General features: G+C 43.0%; 3 protein-coding genes across 5 annotated transcripts in view; 2 read left to right on the plus strand and 1 right to left on the minus strand.

The window, feature by feature from the left end:
- Nucleotides 1-1,798, plus strand: part of LOC106580416 (ras GTPase-activating-like protein IQGAP2) — an 82,854-nt gene extending 81,056 nt beyond the window's left edge. For both annotated transcript variants that reach the window (XM_014161454.3, XM_014161455.2), the window contains exons 37-38: nucleotides 60-168; nucleotides 947-1,798. In XM_014161454.3, the coding sequence (XP_014016929.1) occupies nucleotides 60-168; nucleotides 947-1,060 (223 nt within the window). In that variant the 3' untranslated portion in view covers nucleotides 1,061-1,798. The remainder of the gene's footprint in view (nucleotides 1-59; nucleotides 169-946) is intronic.
- Nucleotides 1,799-2,050: 252 nt separating this feature from the next.
- Nucleotides 2,051-7,802, plus strand: f2r (coagulation factor II (thrombin) receptor). Its single transcript, XM_014161458.3, has 2 exons — nucleotides 2,051-2,280; nucleotides 3,021-7,802. The coding sequence occupies exons 1-2, from the start codon at nucleotides 2,211-2,213 to the stop codon at nucleotides 4,205-4,207; spliced, it is 1,257 nt and encodes a 418-aa protein (XP_014016933.1). The 5' UTR covers nucleotides 2,051-2,210; the 3' UTR covers nucleotides 4,208-7,802.
- Nucleotides 7,705-13,085, minus strand: LOC106580419 (saxitoxin and tetrodotoxin-binding protein 2). Of its 2 annotated transcripts, XM_014161459.3 has the most exons (6): nucleotides 12,908-13,085; nucleotides 11,975-12,117; nucleotides 11,730-11,794; nucleotides 11,039-11,149; nucleotides 9,009-9,110; nucleotides 7,705-8,436 (listed from the first exon to the last, which is right to left on the minus strand). In XM_014161459.3, exons 1-6 carry the CDS (start codon nucleotides 13,016-13,018, stop codon nucleotides 7,979-7,981), a joined length of 990 nt encoding a protein of 329 aa, XP_014016934.1. In that variant the 5' UTR covers nucleotides 13,019-13,085; the 3' UTR covers nucleotides 7,705-7,978. The 2 variants fall into 2 exon arrangements, with proteins under 2 accessions (XP_014016934.1, XP_014016935.1); XM_014161460.3 differs by lacking the exon at nucleotides 11,039-11,149 and having other exon boundaries at nucleotides 12,908-13,045.
- Nucleotides 13,086-13,307: the final 222 nt, after the last annotated feature.

Raw genomic sequence — 13,307 nt, forward strand, 5'->3', positions numbered from 1 at the left:
ATCCTGTATTTTCATTTTGACTCATTATTTCAATCCCATGTTTTTGTATTTTCTCTCAGGTTCAAAAATGTAATGTTTGACATCTCGCCCAGTGAGGAAGTTGGAGACTTTGCGGTGAAGGCCAAGTTTATGGGAGTTGAGATGGAAAAGGTCCAACTCCATTTTCAGGTAATGCTTTTCCCCGGAATTACGATGACTCATATTTGTCACTGACCGTCTGTCTCTGTCCCTGTCTGCAGTATGATAGTTGACTGTCTGTTGTCCCTGTCTGACTGTCTATCTCGGTCCCTGTCTGACTGTCTATCTCGGTCCCTGTCTGACTGGCTATCTCGGTCCCAGTCTGACTGGCTATCTCGGTCCCTGTCTGACTGGCTATCTCGGTCCCTGTCTGACTGGCTATCTCGGTCCCTGTCTGACTGGCTATCTCGGTCCCTGTCTGACTGGCTATCTCGGTCCCTGTCTGACTGGCTATCTCGGTCCCTGTCTGACTGGCTATCTCGGTCCCTGTCTGACTGGCTATCTCGGTCCCTGTCTGACTGGCTATCTCGGTCCCTGTCTGACTGGCTATCTCGGTCCCAGTCTGACTGGCTATCTCGGTCCCTGTCTGACTGGCTATCTCGGTCCCTGTCTGACTGGCTATCTCGGTCCCTGTCTGACTGGCTATCTCGGTCCCTGTCTGACTGGCTATCTCGGTCCCTGTCTGACTGGCTATCTCGGTCCCTGTCTGACTGGCTATCTCGGTCCCTGTCTGACTGTCTATCTCGGTCCCAGTCTGACTGGCTATCTCGGTCCCTGTCTGACTGGCTATCTCGGTCCCTGTCTGACTGGCTATCTCGGTCCCTGTCTGACTGGCTATCTCGGTCCCTGTCTGACTGGCTATCTCGGTCCCTGTCTGACTGGCTATCTCGGTCCCTGGCTGACTGTCTCTGTTTCTGTCCCTGTCTAGGACCTGCTCCAACTTCAGTACGACGGAGTGGCAGTGATGAAGATGTTTGACAAGGCCAAAGTCAACGTCAACCTGCTCATCTTCCTCCTCAACAAGAAGTTCTATGGAAAATAAACCAAATATAGAGGAGGGGTAAAGATAGGGAGGAGGACATGGGTGTGAAAGGATTGTATGCCTTCTGACAAAGCAATGTTTGTTAAAGGAGCCATTGGGATAGGAAGTTTGAATGGTCCGTAACGTGTTATGTATGTCTGACTGAATATGATTTGGTATCGATTTATTGCATGTCTATCCTCAGGCTCACATACACACATCCTCGGGCTGGTGAGCAACAAACACACACAAAGGGTTGTTGGTTTTATGTGATGCCGATTTGATTGATCTTGTATTGTCATGTTATATTTGTTGTTTCATGATTTTGTTTATGTTCAGTTTTCCACTGGGAGATTGTACATGGAATATATATTTTTTTAAGTATATTGTAATGAAATCTACATTTTATATGTAGAAGTTCTATAAAGACAACATTGTTATTGTCACTGAAAAATAAAGTATGTTTGCAACAAGATGTGTACAATGCACTACTGCCTAATAGTCAGAATGGGAGTTTAGACAGTACAATTCCTGTCCAGCTATATACAGTAGCCAGCATGGATTGTCTGGAAGTGGTTAATAATCAGTGTCATTTTAATCCACATACAGTACATTGGGAAGCTGTGCATCTTTTAAAGTCTATTAATGAACATGTATTTCTAGAGTTTCACTGCTTTTACACAATGTACCGTCCAGTATACAATTAAAGAATTTTAATGTTTTAATAAGTTTAATAAAAATAAAAATATATATATATTATTTTCTTGGTCTTTGTTTTAAAGACGAATAGACTCAGACCTATATGAAATGTTGATGTTTAAAGGGATATTGATCAAAGAAAGAATGGAGCATTATTCCTTGTATAAGTATCACCCCAAGATTAAAAAATATGCCCTGGTCCAAGATGGTTGTATACGTGACTGAATAGACACGTTTTAATTCCTGTCTGTATTAATTAATCACTCGAGAGTAGGCGAGGTTTTTACAACCCCTTTTTTTGATGGAGTCAGCCTTTTCAAAACCAGTGTCTTTTGGTGCTACGCTCGGACTGTTCGAAGGCTTACGGCAGTTTCCCTCACAAAAAAAAAAATAGTTTTAAGATATTTTTGTCTTAAATTTAATTTAACTTTTGCCTGCTAAATCAATTTAGGATAATAGTGAATTTACAGCCATGGTTTATTGGATTGTTGCGACGTTGGCCCTTTTTGCTCTCCAAACTTCAGCATATGTGCCACACAATGGTAAGTAATATTCCTTTGTTTTTTCTTTTTCTTTATTTTCATAGATCAGTTAAACATTGAAATTATTATTTGTTTTACATTATGAGGAGATATTGACCCTTCTGCTCTTTAGCAGTTTTACGAAACACTTTGGGGTTTGAAATGTGCCCAATTGCATTGCTCTTTGTCGAGGTTAAAAAATGTTGAAAAATATTAACAAAAACAGTAGTTTCAATGTCGATCATTTATTTTTAACCTCCATAAAAATGTTCATGACAATGAAGATGGAAACTTTACGGGATTTGAAGATAATTGCGATGAACACGTACGTATAGCTCAACATGAAAAGCTCTTTCAAACTTAGTGCACAATTTAGAAAAATGTGTTAGTATATTCAACATATTTACCCCCTGACTCAAACTGCCACTTGTAGGCTATATCCAGGGGTTTTCCAATGCCGTTTTTTTCATGCAGAAAGGGCGCATGGAAAGATGTGAAAATGAATTATGACAAACCTTTTGTGTACAGTATGTTAATTATCCTCGACCCTGGTAGGACAGCATGCAGAGTAGACTATACTTACACTCGATTGTCTTTGCTGTGACATGTTCGCAATAGCACCGCCAATTTACATGTTTACAGTGAGGTGTGCACACACCTTGCGGTTATGCTATATCTCATCTCACCGTTCATTAGGCACTTTAGAATGAAGAGCACATACTGTTATTTGTTACTCAGCTCCTGTTGTCTGTCTCTCTCAGACTCCAGACTCAACCTGAGGACGTTTGCCGGGATCTTCCTGTCGGTGACTGATGAGCCCATCGACTACATAGGGCTGGATGTACAGGAGGGCAGTGGCTCAGGGATGGCCCAGGAGCCAGTGAAGAAGCAGGAGCATGGCCATCACGGCCCTCATCGCTCCACCAAAATCGTCATCTCTGAGGAGGCCCGCAGCTTCCTCCAGGGTCGCCTAGCAACGGCCTTCGTCCCCACAGTCTACACCCTGGTCTTCATTATCAGCGTCCCCCTCAACCTGATTGCCGTGGTGATGTTTGTGCGTCGTATCCGTCCGAGGAAGCCGGCAGTGATCTACATGCTGAACCTGGCCAGTGCCGACCTCCTCTTCGCCCTGCTGCTCCCCTTCAGGATCTCATACCATTTCCACGGCAACAACTGGGTTTATGGCCCCTTCATGTGTCGCCTGGTGACGGCAGCCTTCTACTGCAACATGTACTGCTCTGTCCTGCTCATGATGTGCATCAGCATCGACCGCTTCCTGGCGGTGGTCTACCCCATGGACTCCCTGACGTGGCGTAGTCCACAGACGGCCGCCGTGGTCTGTGGTGCCATGTGGCTGTTGGCCTTGGGAGGAGTGACCCCCCTCCTGCTCTCCAGACAGACCATCCACCTCCCAGATGTGGGCATCACCACCTGCCACGACGTGCAGGATGTAGGCAAGCTCCGTGCCTACTACCTCTACTTCTTCCCCATTTACTCCTCCATCTTCTTCTTCATCCCTCTGGTGTTCACCGCTGTGTGCTACGTCCGTATTGTGCAGGCCCTGGCCGCAGCCAATGTGGAGAACCGCTCCAGGAAGTCTCGTGCAGTGGTGATGGCGGTGACAGTGCTGGTGGTGTTTGTGGCCTGCTTCACCCCCACCAACGTCATCCTCCTGGTGCACTACCTCAAGCTGGCCCACGGACGCAGCGACAGCTCCTACCAGGCCTACCTGCTCTCCATGTGTGTGGGCAGCATTAGCTGCTGCCTGGACCCCCTCATCTACTACTTTGGTTCGTCCCAGTGCCAGAGACAGGTGGCAGCTCTGCTGGGCTGCAGACAGGCTGGGCCAGGAGCAGAGCTAAGCTCTCAGACAGGCAGTACCAGGACCAGCAGGCTGGAGAGCATTCAGAGCACTGTGGGCAGTCATTACAGGAAGCTCATGGCCTGATGCCTTGGGACTGTGAATTCGAACAGACTCTAGGGCTGCATCTCGATAGTCTAGAGCAGGGTTTCTTAAACTGTGTGTCGTAACCCAAAGTGGGCCCTGGGCATGTGAGAGGTAGGTCGCTAGTTATGATCTGCATCTATAATCACTCGGGCTGTCAAACGAAAACATTTCATCGAGTTCATGGCAGAATTTGGTGTGATTAATTGCGATAAATCGCAAATTCTGAATGATCTCAAATTTAGCTGTAATTTACCATTGCTTTTAATACAAAAAGCATTACAAGAATATTGACAACTTGATTTTGTCCAAAGTAATGGTAAGCAAAATCCATTAAATTGATAAAGCACACTCTTTAACCTCAATGTCAACTTGTTTTGACATCGCATTGTTGTTTTTAGCAGTATAGATGATGTATTTTGGTTGCCTGACGACTCAAACTGAATTATTCCGCTGCTCTATGTTCGCTACATACGTCAGTCAGACTGCCATCGTTGAAGTCGTTTGTAGTGACGTCAAAATGAGGGGTGTTGTACAAAATAAAGTCATCAGAAATTGGTTCGTCTCTAACCAATCAGGGTATCAAAGCCAGTGACGAATTTTCTACATGCCGCTAATACCCACGTGTTCTTGCTCTGGCCCAACGTAACGGATTAACTCTGACAGCCCTAGTAATCACACACTATTTCTTCTTCATGTGGGTCTTTGGAGGATGATTTGGGTCACTAGAGGATGGTCAATTTCTCATTTGGGTCTCGAGCTGAAAAGGTTTGAGAACCCCTGGTCTAGGATGTCTTCGTCTCCTCCCTCATCTATTTCCCTTCATCTGCACTGATTTAAAGCATTATATAGATGAAGGCAACATATGGATGCCTACCAGGCATTTGCGCTCACCTGTCCAGTACCTTTAGAACAATGCAGATGAAAGTAAGGAGACAAGGAGAGGACGCCACATAAGAGTATTGAGATGCAGCCACTGTTTACCCTGTCCACCTTGTCAAGTGGCAGAGCTTGAATTTATTGCACTTTTCTTTTGATTGTCTTAACGCAAACTATGAAAAAACAATTAAGTCAAGGGCCATATTTTAATGCCAGTCTATTGATATTTACATGTCTATAAATGCTTTGTTACTGCAGATACTGTATATTGAGTAATGCTTAAGGCAAAATTCTGGAAACATTCAATAAATTTCCAGGTTTTCCAGAAATCCTGGTTGGAGGGATCCGGGAATCCTCCAACTAGGATTTTGGGAAAACCATAGAATTTATTGAAAGTTCACGTAATTTTCTAACCTTAGTAAATAATACTGTTTAGTGTGCACATATATATATATACACACACACACACACACAGTGTGTTGGAAAAGTAATCAGACCCTTTTACTTTTTCCACATTTTGTTATGTTACAAACTTATTCTAAAATTGATTTTCCTCATCAATCTACACCCAATACCCCATAATGACAAAGCAAAAACAGGTTTTTCAACAACAAAAAAGTACATTTATTAAAAATGAAAAACAGATACCTTATTTACATATTTAGGCCCTTTGCTATTTGACTTGACATTGAGCTCAGGTTCATCCTGTTGCATCCTGTTTCCATTGATCATCCTTGAGATGTTTCTACAACTTGATTGGAGTCCACCTGTGGTAAATTTAATTGATTGGACAGGATTGTCACGAGGCACAGATTTGGGGAAGAGTACCAAAACATTTTTGAGGTATTGAAGTTCCCCAAGAACACAGTGGCCTCCATCATTCTTAAATGGAAGAAGTTTGGAACCACCAAAACTCTTCCTGGAGCTGGCCGCCCGGCCAAACTGTGCAATCGGGGGAGAAGGACCATCTATGCAGCACTCCACCAATCAGGCCTTTTTGGTAGAGTGGCCAGACGGAAGCACTCCGCAGTAAAAGGCACATGACAGCCCGCTTGGAGTTTGCCAAAATGCACCTAAAGGACCATGATGAACAAGATTCTCTGGTCTGATGAAACCAAGATTGAACTCTTTGGCCTGAATGCCAAGCGTCATGTCTGGAGGAAACCTGGCATCATCTCTACGGTGAAGCATGGGGTGGGAGCATCATACTATGGGGATGTTTTTCAGCGTCAGGGACTGGGAGACTTGTGAGGATCGAGGGAAAGATCAACGGAGCAAAGTACAGAGAGATCCTTGATGAAAACCTGCTCAGGACCTCAGACTGGGGAGAAGCTTCATCTTACAACAGGACAACGACCCTGAACACGCAGCCAAGACAACGTAGGATTGGCTTCGGGACAAGTCTCTGAATGTCCTTGAACTTGATCGAACGTCTCTGGAGAGACCTGAAAATAGCTCCCCAGACCTGAAAATAGCTCCCCATCCAACCTGACATGGCTTGAGAGGATCTGCAGAGAAGAATGGGAGAAACTCCCCAAATACAGGTATGCCAGGCTTGTAGCGTCCTACCCAAGAAGACTTGAGGCTGTAATCGCTGCCAAAGGTGCTTCAACAAAGTACAGAGTAAAGGGTCAGAATACTTATGTAAATGTGATATTTAAGTAAAAAAAATATATATATACATTTTGCAAAAATGTTAAACAATTTTTACTTTGTCATTATGGGGTATTTTGTGTAGATTGAAGATTTTTTACATTTTTTAAAATCCAGTTTAGAGTAAGGCTGTAACTTAACAAAATGTGGAAAAAGTCAATGGGTCTGACTACTTTCCAAGTGTAGTTCATGACAATGTACAGGTAACTGCCAAAATAATGGAAACACATGAGTAAATGAGGGATATAAAGTATATTGAAGCAGGTGCTTCCTGAGTTAAGTAAGCAATTAATATCCCGTCATGCTTAGCGTCATATAAAAATACTGGGCATACCATTATTTTGGCTACCATGGCTATGCCCCCATAGGATGACAATGCCCCAATCCACATGGCACGAGTGGTCACTGAATGGTTTGATGTGCATGAAAATGATGTAAACCATATGCCTTTTCGGTCTCAGTCACCAGATCTCAACCCAATTGAACACTTATGGGAGATTCTGGAACGGCGCCTGAGACAGTGTTTTCCACCACCATCAACAAAACACCAAATTATGAAATTTCTCATGGAAGAATGGTGTCACATTCCTCCGATAGAGTTCCAGGCAGTTGTAGAATCTATGCCAAGGTGGATTGAAGCTGTTCTAGCTTGTGGTGGCCCGACGCCCTATTAACACACTTAATATTGCTGTTTCCTTTGTTTTGGCAGTTACCTGTATATTACTATGCGCTCTATATAAATGTTTAAGAAATAGTCCATATTGTCATGCAGTGTCCCAAAACCACAGTATTAACATGAATGGTTTACAGTGGCTGTCTACACATTTCAAGTTAAGTATGAAAGTAGTTGGCGGTTGTCTGATTTCTTAACTCCTCACTAACCTAGACATGTACAGGAAGTTTTACATTGTATAACCAATGTTACATTTTATTCTGATCTTATTACTTCAATGGAATTAGTTACAAAATGAGTTTGAATGTCTTTATTTAAATGTCTGTTTTGAACAGTTATATTGAACTGTTATTACTGTGACTATCAAAGAAACAGTAAAAAGACATGAAAACATTCACGGTAAAAACGTTAGCATTTTTTATCATTACATGGTCATATCACTCTCCTTGTGTATGTAAGGCATGATTTAAAGTGAATGAAAGTACATGTCATATTTGGTTAGATAGTTCTGGGATCAAAGTTCCACTAAAGAGATGTTGGGCACAATAGTGAGGATCTGGTTGTTTTGCTCAATCCATAGTATTTTCTTCCTCTGTAGTCTTCTCTTCCTCTGTAGTCGGATTCTCCTCCGTAGTCTTCTCTTCCTCTGTAGTCGGATTCTCCTCCGTAGTCTTCTCTTCCTCTGTAGTCGGATTCTCCTCCGTAGTCTTCTCTTCCTCTGTAGTCAGATTCTCCTCCGTAGTCTTCTCTTCCTCTGTAGTCGGATTCTCCTCCGTAGTCTTCTCTTCCTCTGTAGTCGGATTCTCCTCCGTAGTCTTCTCTTCCTCTGTAGTCGGATTCTCCTCTGTAGTCTTCTCTTCCTCTGTAGTCGCCTCCTCCACCGTAGTCTTCTCTTCCTCTGTAGTCAGATTCTCCTCCGTAGTCTTCTCTTCCTCTGTAGTCTTCTCTTCCTCTGTAGTCGGCTTCTCTTCCATAGTATCCTCATCCACCATCTTCTCCTCCTTCTCGTTGTCATCAGGGCACAGCTCTGAAATACAGAGGATGTAAAGATTAGATACAAACAGAGATTTGTGTTGCATGACTACTACCCCTCAGTGTCACAGAGGAAGTTTGTTTTATTGCCATTTCCTGACTAAATTGCATATCCTCTAGAATTCAGGCCATACTTGCTCTCAGCTATGTGTCTTTACCACAGGAAAACGAGGATGCTTTATATGTAGATAACAAAAAGGACATAGCATTTTTATTATGCTTGTAATGACTCCCCCTTGTGGTTTTGCATGGTTCTGACACAGACCATAGTTCGCACGTGGTGGGTCTGTGATAATGGCCATTGGTCTTTGCAACTTAGATCTTAAAGGTGCCGAAAACAAGTTGAGCCTGTATATTGCTATGGAACTAGACGCTGACCATGGAATGGCCATCGTTTTTTCCTCTGTCTGCTCAAGATAAAGTTAGAGAGGTACTTGTGACTGCTCATATGATTCAACTCCCCTCATTCCCCTCAAACACAGTGACAATTTAGACAAGCTTAACCTTTTATTGATTTTTCAGCATCTGTAACAGATAAAAAGATGAGGAGCGAAGAGAATCGCTGACCTGTTTCTCCATCATAGGTCTGGTGTGTCTCTGGGAAGTTCAGGCACTCTGCCTGGTTCTTATAGGTGTCCAGGTATGTGGGATCCATTTTCCCTGACCTTGCTGAAAGAGAGGAGGGGAAGGGAGGCTGGTAAGCTGTCCAAACAGTAACTTGCTTGTGAAATCTTTTAGGGCTAGTAACAGACAACAAAAGGCTCATCTTCCATTGTCTTTCAAAACAATGCCTTGAACTCGCTGGTTACTGAAATAGTGACCCCATTGACATAAAGATACTGTTTCAACAACTTATCGATGTAAGTCAACTTTCACAATGCCCTGTCTGGAGTACAGCCTGCCTATAGTCGTGGCCAAAAGTTTTGAGAATGACACAAATATACATTTTCAAAGTCTGCTGCTTCAGTGTCTTTAGATATTTTTGTCAGATGTTACTATAGAATACTGAAGTATAATTACAAGCATTTCATAAGTGTCAAAGGCTTTTATTGACAATTACATGAAGTTGATGCAAAGAGTCAATATTTGCAGTGTTGACCCTTCTTTTTCAAGACCTCTGCAATCCGCCCTGGCATGCTGTCAATTAACTTCTGGGCCACATCCTGACTGATGGCAGCCCATTCTTGCATAATCAATGATTGGAGTTTGTCAGAATTTGTGGGGTTTTGTTTGTCCACAAGTTCTCAATGGGATTAAGGTCTGGGGTGTTTCCTGGCCATGGACCCAAAATATCAATGTTTTGTTCCCCGAGCCACTTAGTTATCACTTTTGCCTTATGGCAAGTTGCTCCAACATGCTGGAAAAGGCATTGTTCGTCACCAAACTGTTCCTGGATGGTTGGGAGAAGTTGCTCTCTGAGGATGTGTTGGTACCATTCTTTATTCATGGCTGTGTTCTTAGGCAAAATTGTGAGTGAGCCCACTCCCTTGGCTGAGAAGCAACCTCACACATGAATGGTCTCAGGATGCTTTACTGTTGGTATGACGCAGGACTGATGGTAGCGCTCACCTTGACAAGCTTTTTTCCGGATGCCCCAAACAATCGGAAAGGGGATTCATCAGAGAAAATTACTTTACCCCTGTCTTCAGCAGTCCAATCCCTGTACCTTTTGCAGAATATTGGTCTGTCCCTGATGTTTTTCCTGGAGAGAAGTGGCTTCTTTGCTGCCCTTCTTGACACCAGGCCATCCTCCAAAAGCCTTTGCCTCACTGTGCGTGCAGATGCACTCACACCTGCCTGCTGCCATTCCTGAGCAAACTCTGTACTGGTGGTTCCCCGATCCCGCAGCTGAATCAACTTTAGGAGATGGTCCTGGCGCTTGCTGGACTGTCTTGGGCGCCCTGAAGCCTTCTTCACAACACTTGAACCGCTCTCCTTGAAGTTCTTGATGATCCGATAAATGGTTGATTTAGGTGCAATCTTACTGGCAGCAATAACCTTGCCTGTGAAGCCCTTTTTTTGAAAAGCAATGATGACGGCACGTGTTTCCTTGCAGGTAACCATGGTTGACAGAGGAAGAACAATGATTCCAAGCACCACCCTCCTTTTGAAGCTTCCAGTCTGTTATTTGAACTCAATCAGCATGACAGAGTGATCTCCAGCCTTGTTCTCGTCAACACTCACACCTGTGTTAATGAGAGAATCACTGACATGATGTCAGCTGATCCTTTTGTGGCAGGGCTGAAATGCAGTGGAAATGTTTTTGGGGATTCAGTTCATTTGCATGGCAAAGAGGGACTTTGCAATTCCTCTGATCACACTTCATAACATTCTGGAGTATATGCAAATTACCTGAGGCAGCAGACATTGTGAAAATTAAACTTTTGGCCACGACTGTACACTGCTACTATTTAGCTTGGGGCTAGCTTTGTCCAAGATCTGTATGTGCTTAAACAAACTCTTATTATCATTGTCATGCCATACATTTTGGTCATGACACTGAACCAACACAGCAGTTAGGAGTCGGTTAAAGCACATCCAGATGGGTCCAGGCTAGTTTGGGAGTGGACTCAAATTGATTGACTGGGTGGACTTACTAAACAGGAGTAGGTATCTGCCAGTGATGTCTCCATTACGAGAGGTGTCTGACCATAGCAGGCAGTCAGGGCAGGTCTCCAGGTACTGACCTTTGTGTTCAGACAAATGAACTGTGGATCCATAAAATGATCCATTATGATTAGGACATTTGGTAACACTTTTTTAGGCCTGTTTCAGCTAATACTTCCAAGAATTCAACACATTTGGTAAAATGTTATACCAAATGTCAGGTTACTTTTTGGTGCTTGTTTTAGTGATTACCAAATAAACTACAATATAATTATTAGGTAATTATAATGTTGCAAAATGTTTACCATATAATTTCCAAGTACCTGAAAAATATCTAACTAAAATAAAGTGTAACAGTATTTTATTCTTTGAATCTTTACAGGCTTATCATCATGACATAAAGTGAAGACATAGCATGGTATAATGATAAGGCACAGGGTACAGTACAATGTACATAATACATAGGCAAGTGGATAAAGTCCCTATTATTGAGCAGCAGAAATCGTAATGATTTCATCATTAAGATGTAGAGCACTAGCCTGGTTGCCAAATCTGTGTCTGTTTCTGCTTCAACCAACTCGCTCCTTTGTTGATGTCCTATTTGGCATAACGCCAGAGGAGGGTGTTGGCTAAAGGACAGACAGATCTGGCAAGCAGGCTAATAGAGCACAGGTCACTTACTGTGAACTGTGGAGGTGGTGCCGGAGATGGTAGCATTTGTTGCACCCACGACGCATTTGCCATCACTGATAGATATTTAGGAAAACTTGTTAGCATAAAGTAGGTGCCAACCTGAGACATTCTCTTTCCTTTCCGAGGAAGGTGAAATGAAATGTCTACCATTGCAGATACTTTCCTAATATTTTTTAACGCTCAATGACATTTGTTACAGTCCACATTCATATCCACAACCTAACCAGACTTACATGCGGTCTCCCCAACGTAGTGTGACTACTTGATGGTCAGATGTAGCCGACAGGTCTATCCAGGAGCTTTTCAGAGTCCCCAAAGCTTTTTGGAAGACTGAATGATCCGCAGACCCCATCACATACACCCATTTGCCATAAATCTACCAGTCACAGACAAGGAAAAACCCATGAGTTTCAAACCATCTTCAATGCAGCATCCTTAACCCAACTTGGACCATTTGAAGTTGGAAAAAAAAAACAATAGGTACACTCTTAGAATAAAGGGTTCTTCGGGTTTCCCCATAGGAGGACCCTTTGTTACATGTAAAACCCTCTATGGAAAGGGTTCAACATGTAACTCAAAAGGGTTCTACTTGGAACCAAAAAGGGTGCTTCAAAGGGTTCTCCTATGGGGACAGCCGAAGAACCCTTTAAGGTTCTAGATAGCACCTTTTTTTCTAAGAGTGTAGTGTAGTACAGATGTATGATCTTAATTTGATCACTCTTTTGTTGCTGAGAATATTCCTACACTGCAGGAAATGCAAATGAGCTTTGTGATTTACATAAATTAACTGAAAACCCGCACTAACACACAGTTATATTAACAGTATTGCACTTTTCATGTAGGCTACTTTTGGCCAGCTAATAGCCGAACCACTGATCAAGCAACATTATGGACTAAATGTTCGAATCCTTTTGCTGCAGGATTTTTTTGCTACGACAATACTGGCAAAATTAAGATCCTAAATCTGTATGTAAACTGCACAGCATCTGTCACTGCCACAAATAGGTCTTATTTGTAAAATAAATGGCTATGTCTCAAAATGACACCATATTGCCCAGAGTCTTTGGCTCTGGCCAAAGTAGGTTTTCTGGATAGGGAGTAGAGTTTCATCTGCGACGTAGTCATTAAGTCTAAAGATCATGTTTAGTACTATGATCACAACTTACCTCAGTATGGTCCTCCAGTACCAGGGGTTTGACCAGTTCTTTACAGAGCGGTGCAGATGCAGCATTCAGAGAAGCTAGAGCTAGGAGAGCTACGACCAGCTGGACAGACATAGTGAAAGATTAGAGAGATGGAGCAGAGACACGTGAGACGATAGTACAGTACAACCAAAGCAGAACACCTCTACTTCTGGAGCATGTGCTTCACAGAGGCTTAGAAAAAACACTGTTGCATAAGGGGCCATGTGGAGGAGGGGAGGTTTTCAACAGGCTTCAATGCTTGAATGGATAAGTGAAGGCCTAAATCAGCATTCATATCCAGACTTTTCTTATATAACTCTGAATGGTTGTCCCCTCCCTGACTGAGTGGACACCATCTATTAGCTAGGGACCAGAACACTAA

This window comes from Salmo salar, chromosome 20 (assembly GCF_965601325.2).
Source record: "Salmo salar chromosome 20, fSalSal1, whole genome shotgun sequence".
Lineage (NCBI taxonomy): Eukaryota > Metazoa > Chordata > Actinopteri > Salmoniformes > Salmonidae > Salmo > Salmo salar.

What these genes read in the sequence shown, in the direction of transcription:
- f2r (XM_014161458.3), top strand. Translation starts at nt 2,211, where the DNA reads ATGGTTTATTGGATTGTTGCGACGTTGGCCCTTTTTGCTCTCCAAACT. An exon ending in AGCATATGTGCCACACAATG is followed by an intron (nt 2,281 to 3,020) that starts GTAAGTAATATT and finishes TGTCTCTCTCAG; the next exon opens with ACTCCAGACTCAACCTGAGG.
- LOC106580419 (XM_014161459.3), bottom strand. Translation starts at nt 13,018, where the DNA reads ATGTCTGTCCAGCTGGTCGTAGCTCTCCTAGCTCTAGCTTCTCTGAAT. An exon ending in TACTGGAGGACCATACTGAG is followed by an intron (nt 12,118 to 12,907) that starts GTAAGTTGTGAT and finishes TGTGACTGGTAG; the next exon opens with ATTTATGGCAAATGGGTGTA. An exon ending in GACCTATGATGGAGAAACAG is followed by an intron (nt 8,437 to 9,008) that starts GTCAGCGATTCT and finishes TCTGTATTTCAG; the next exon opens with AGCTGTGCCCTGATGACAAC.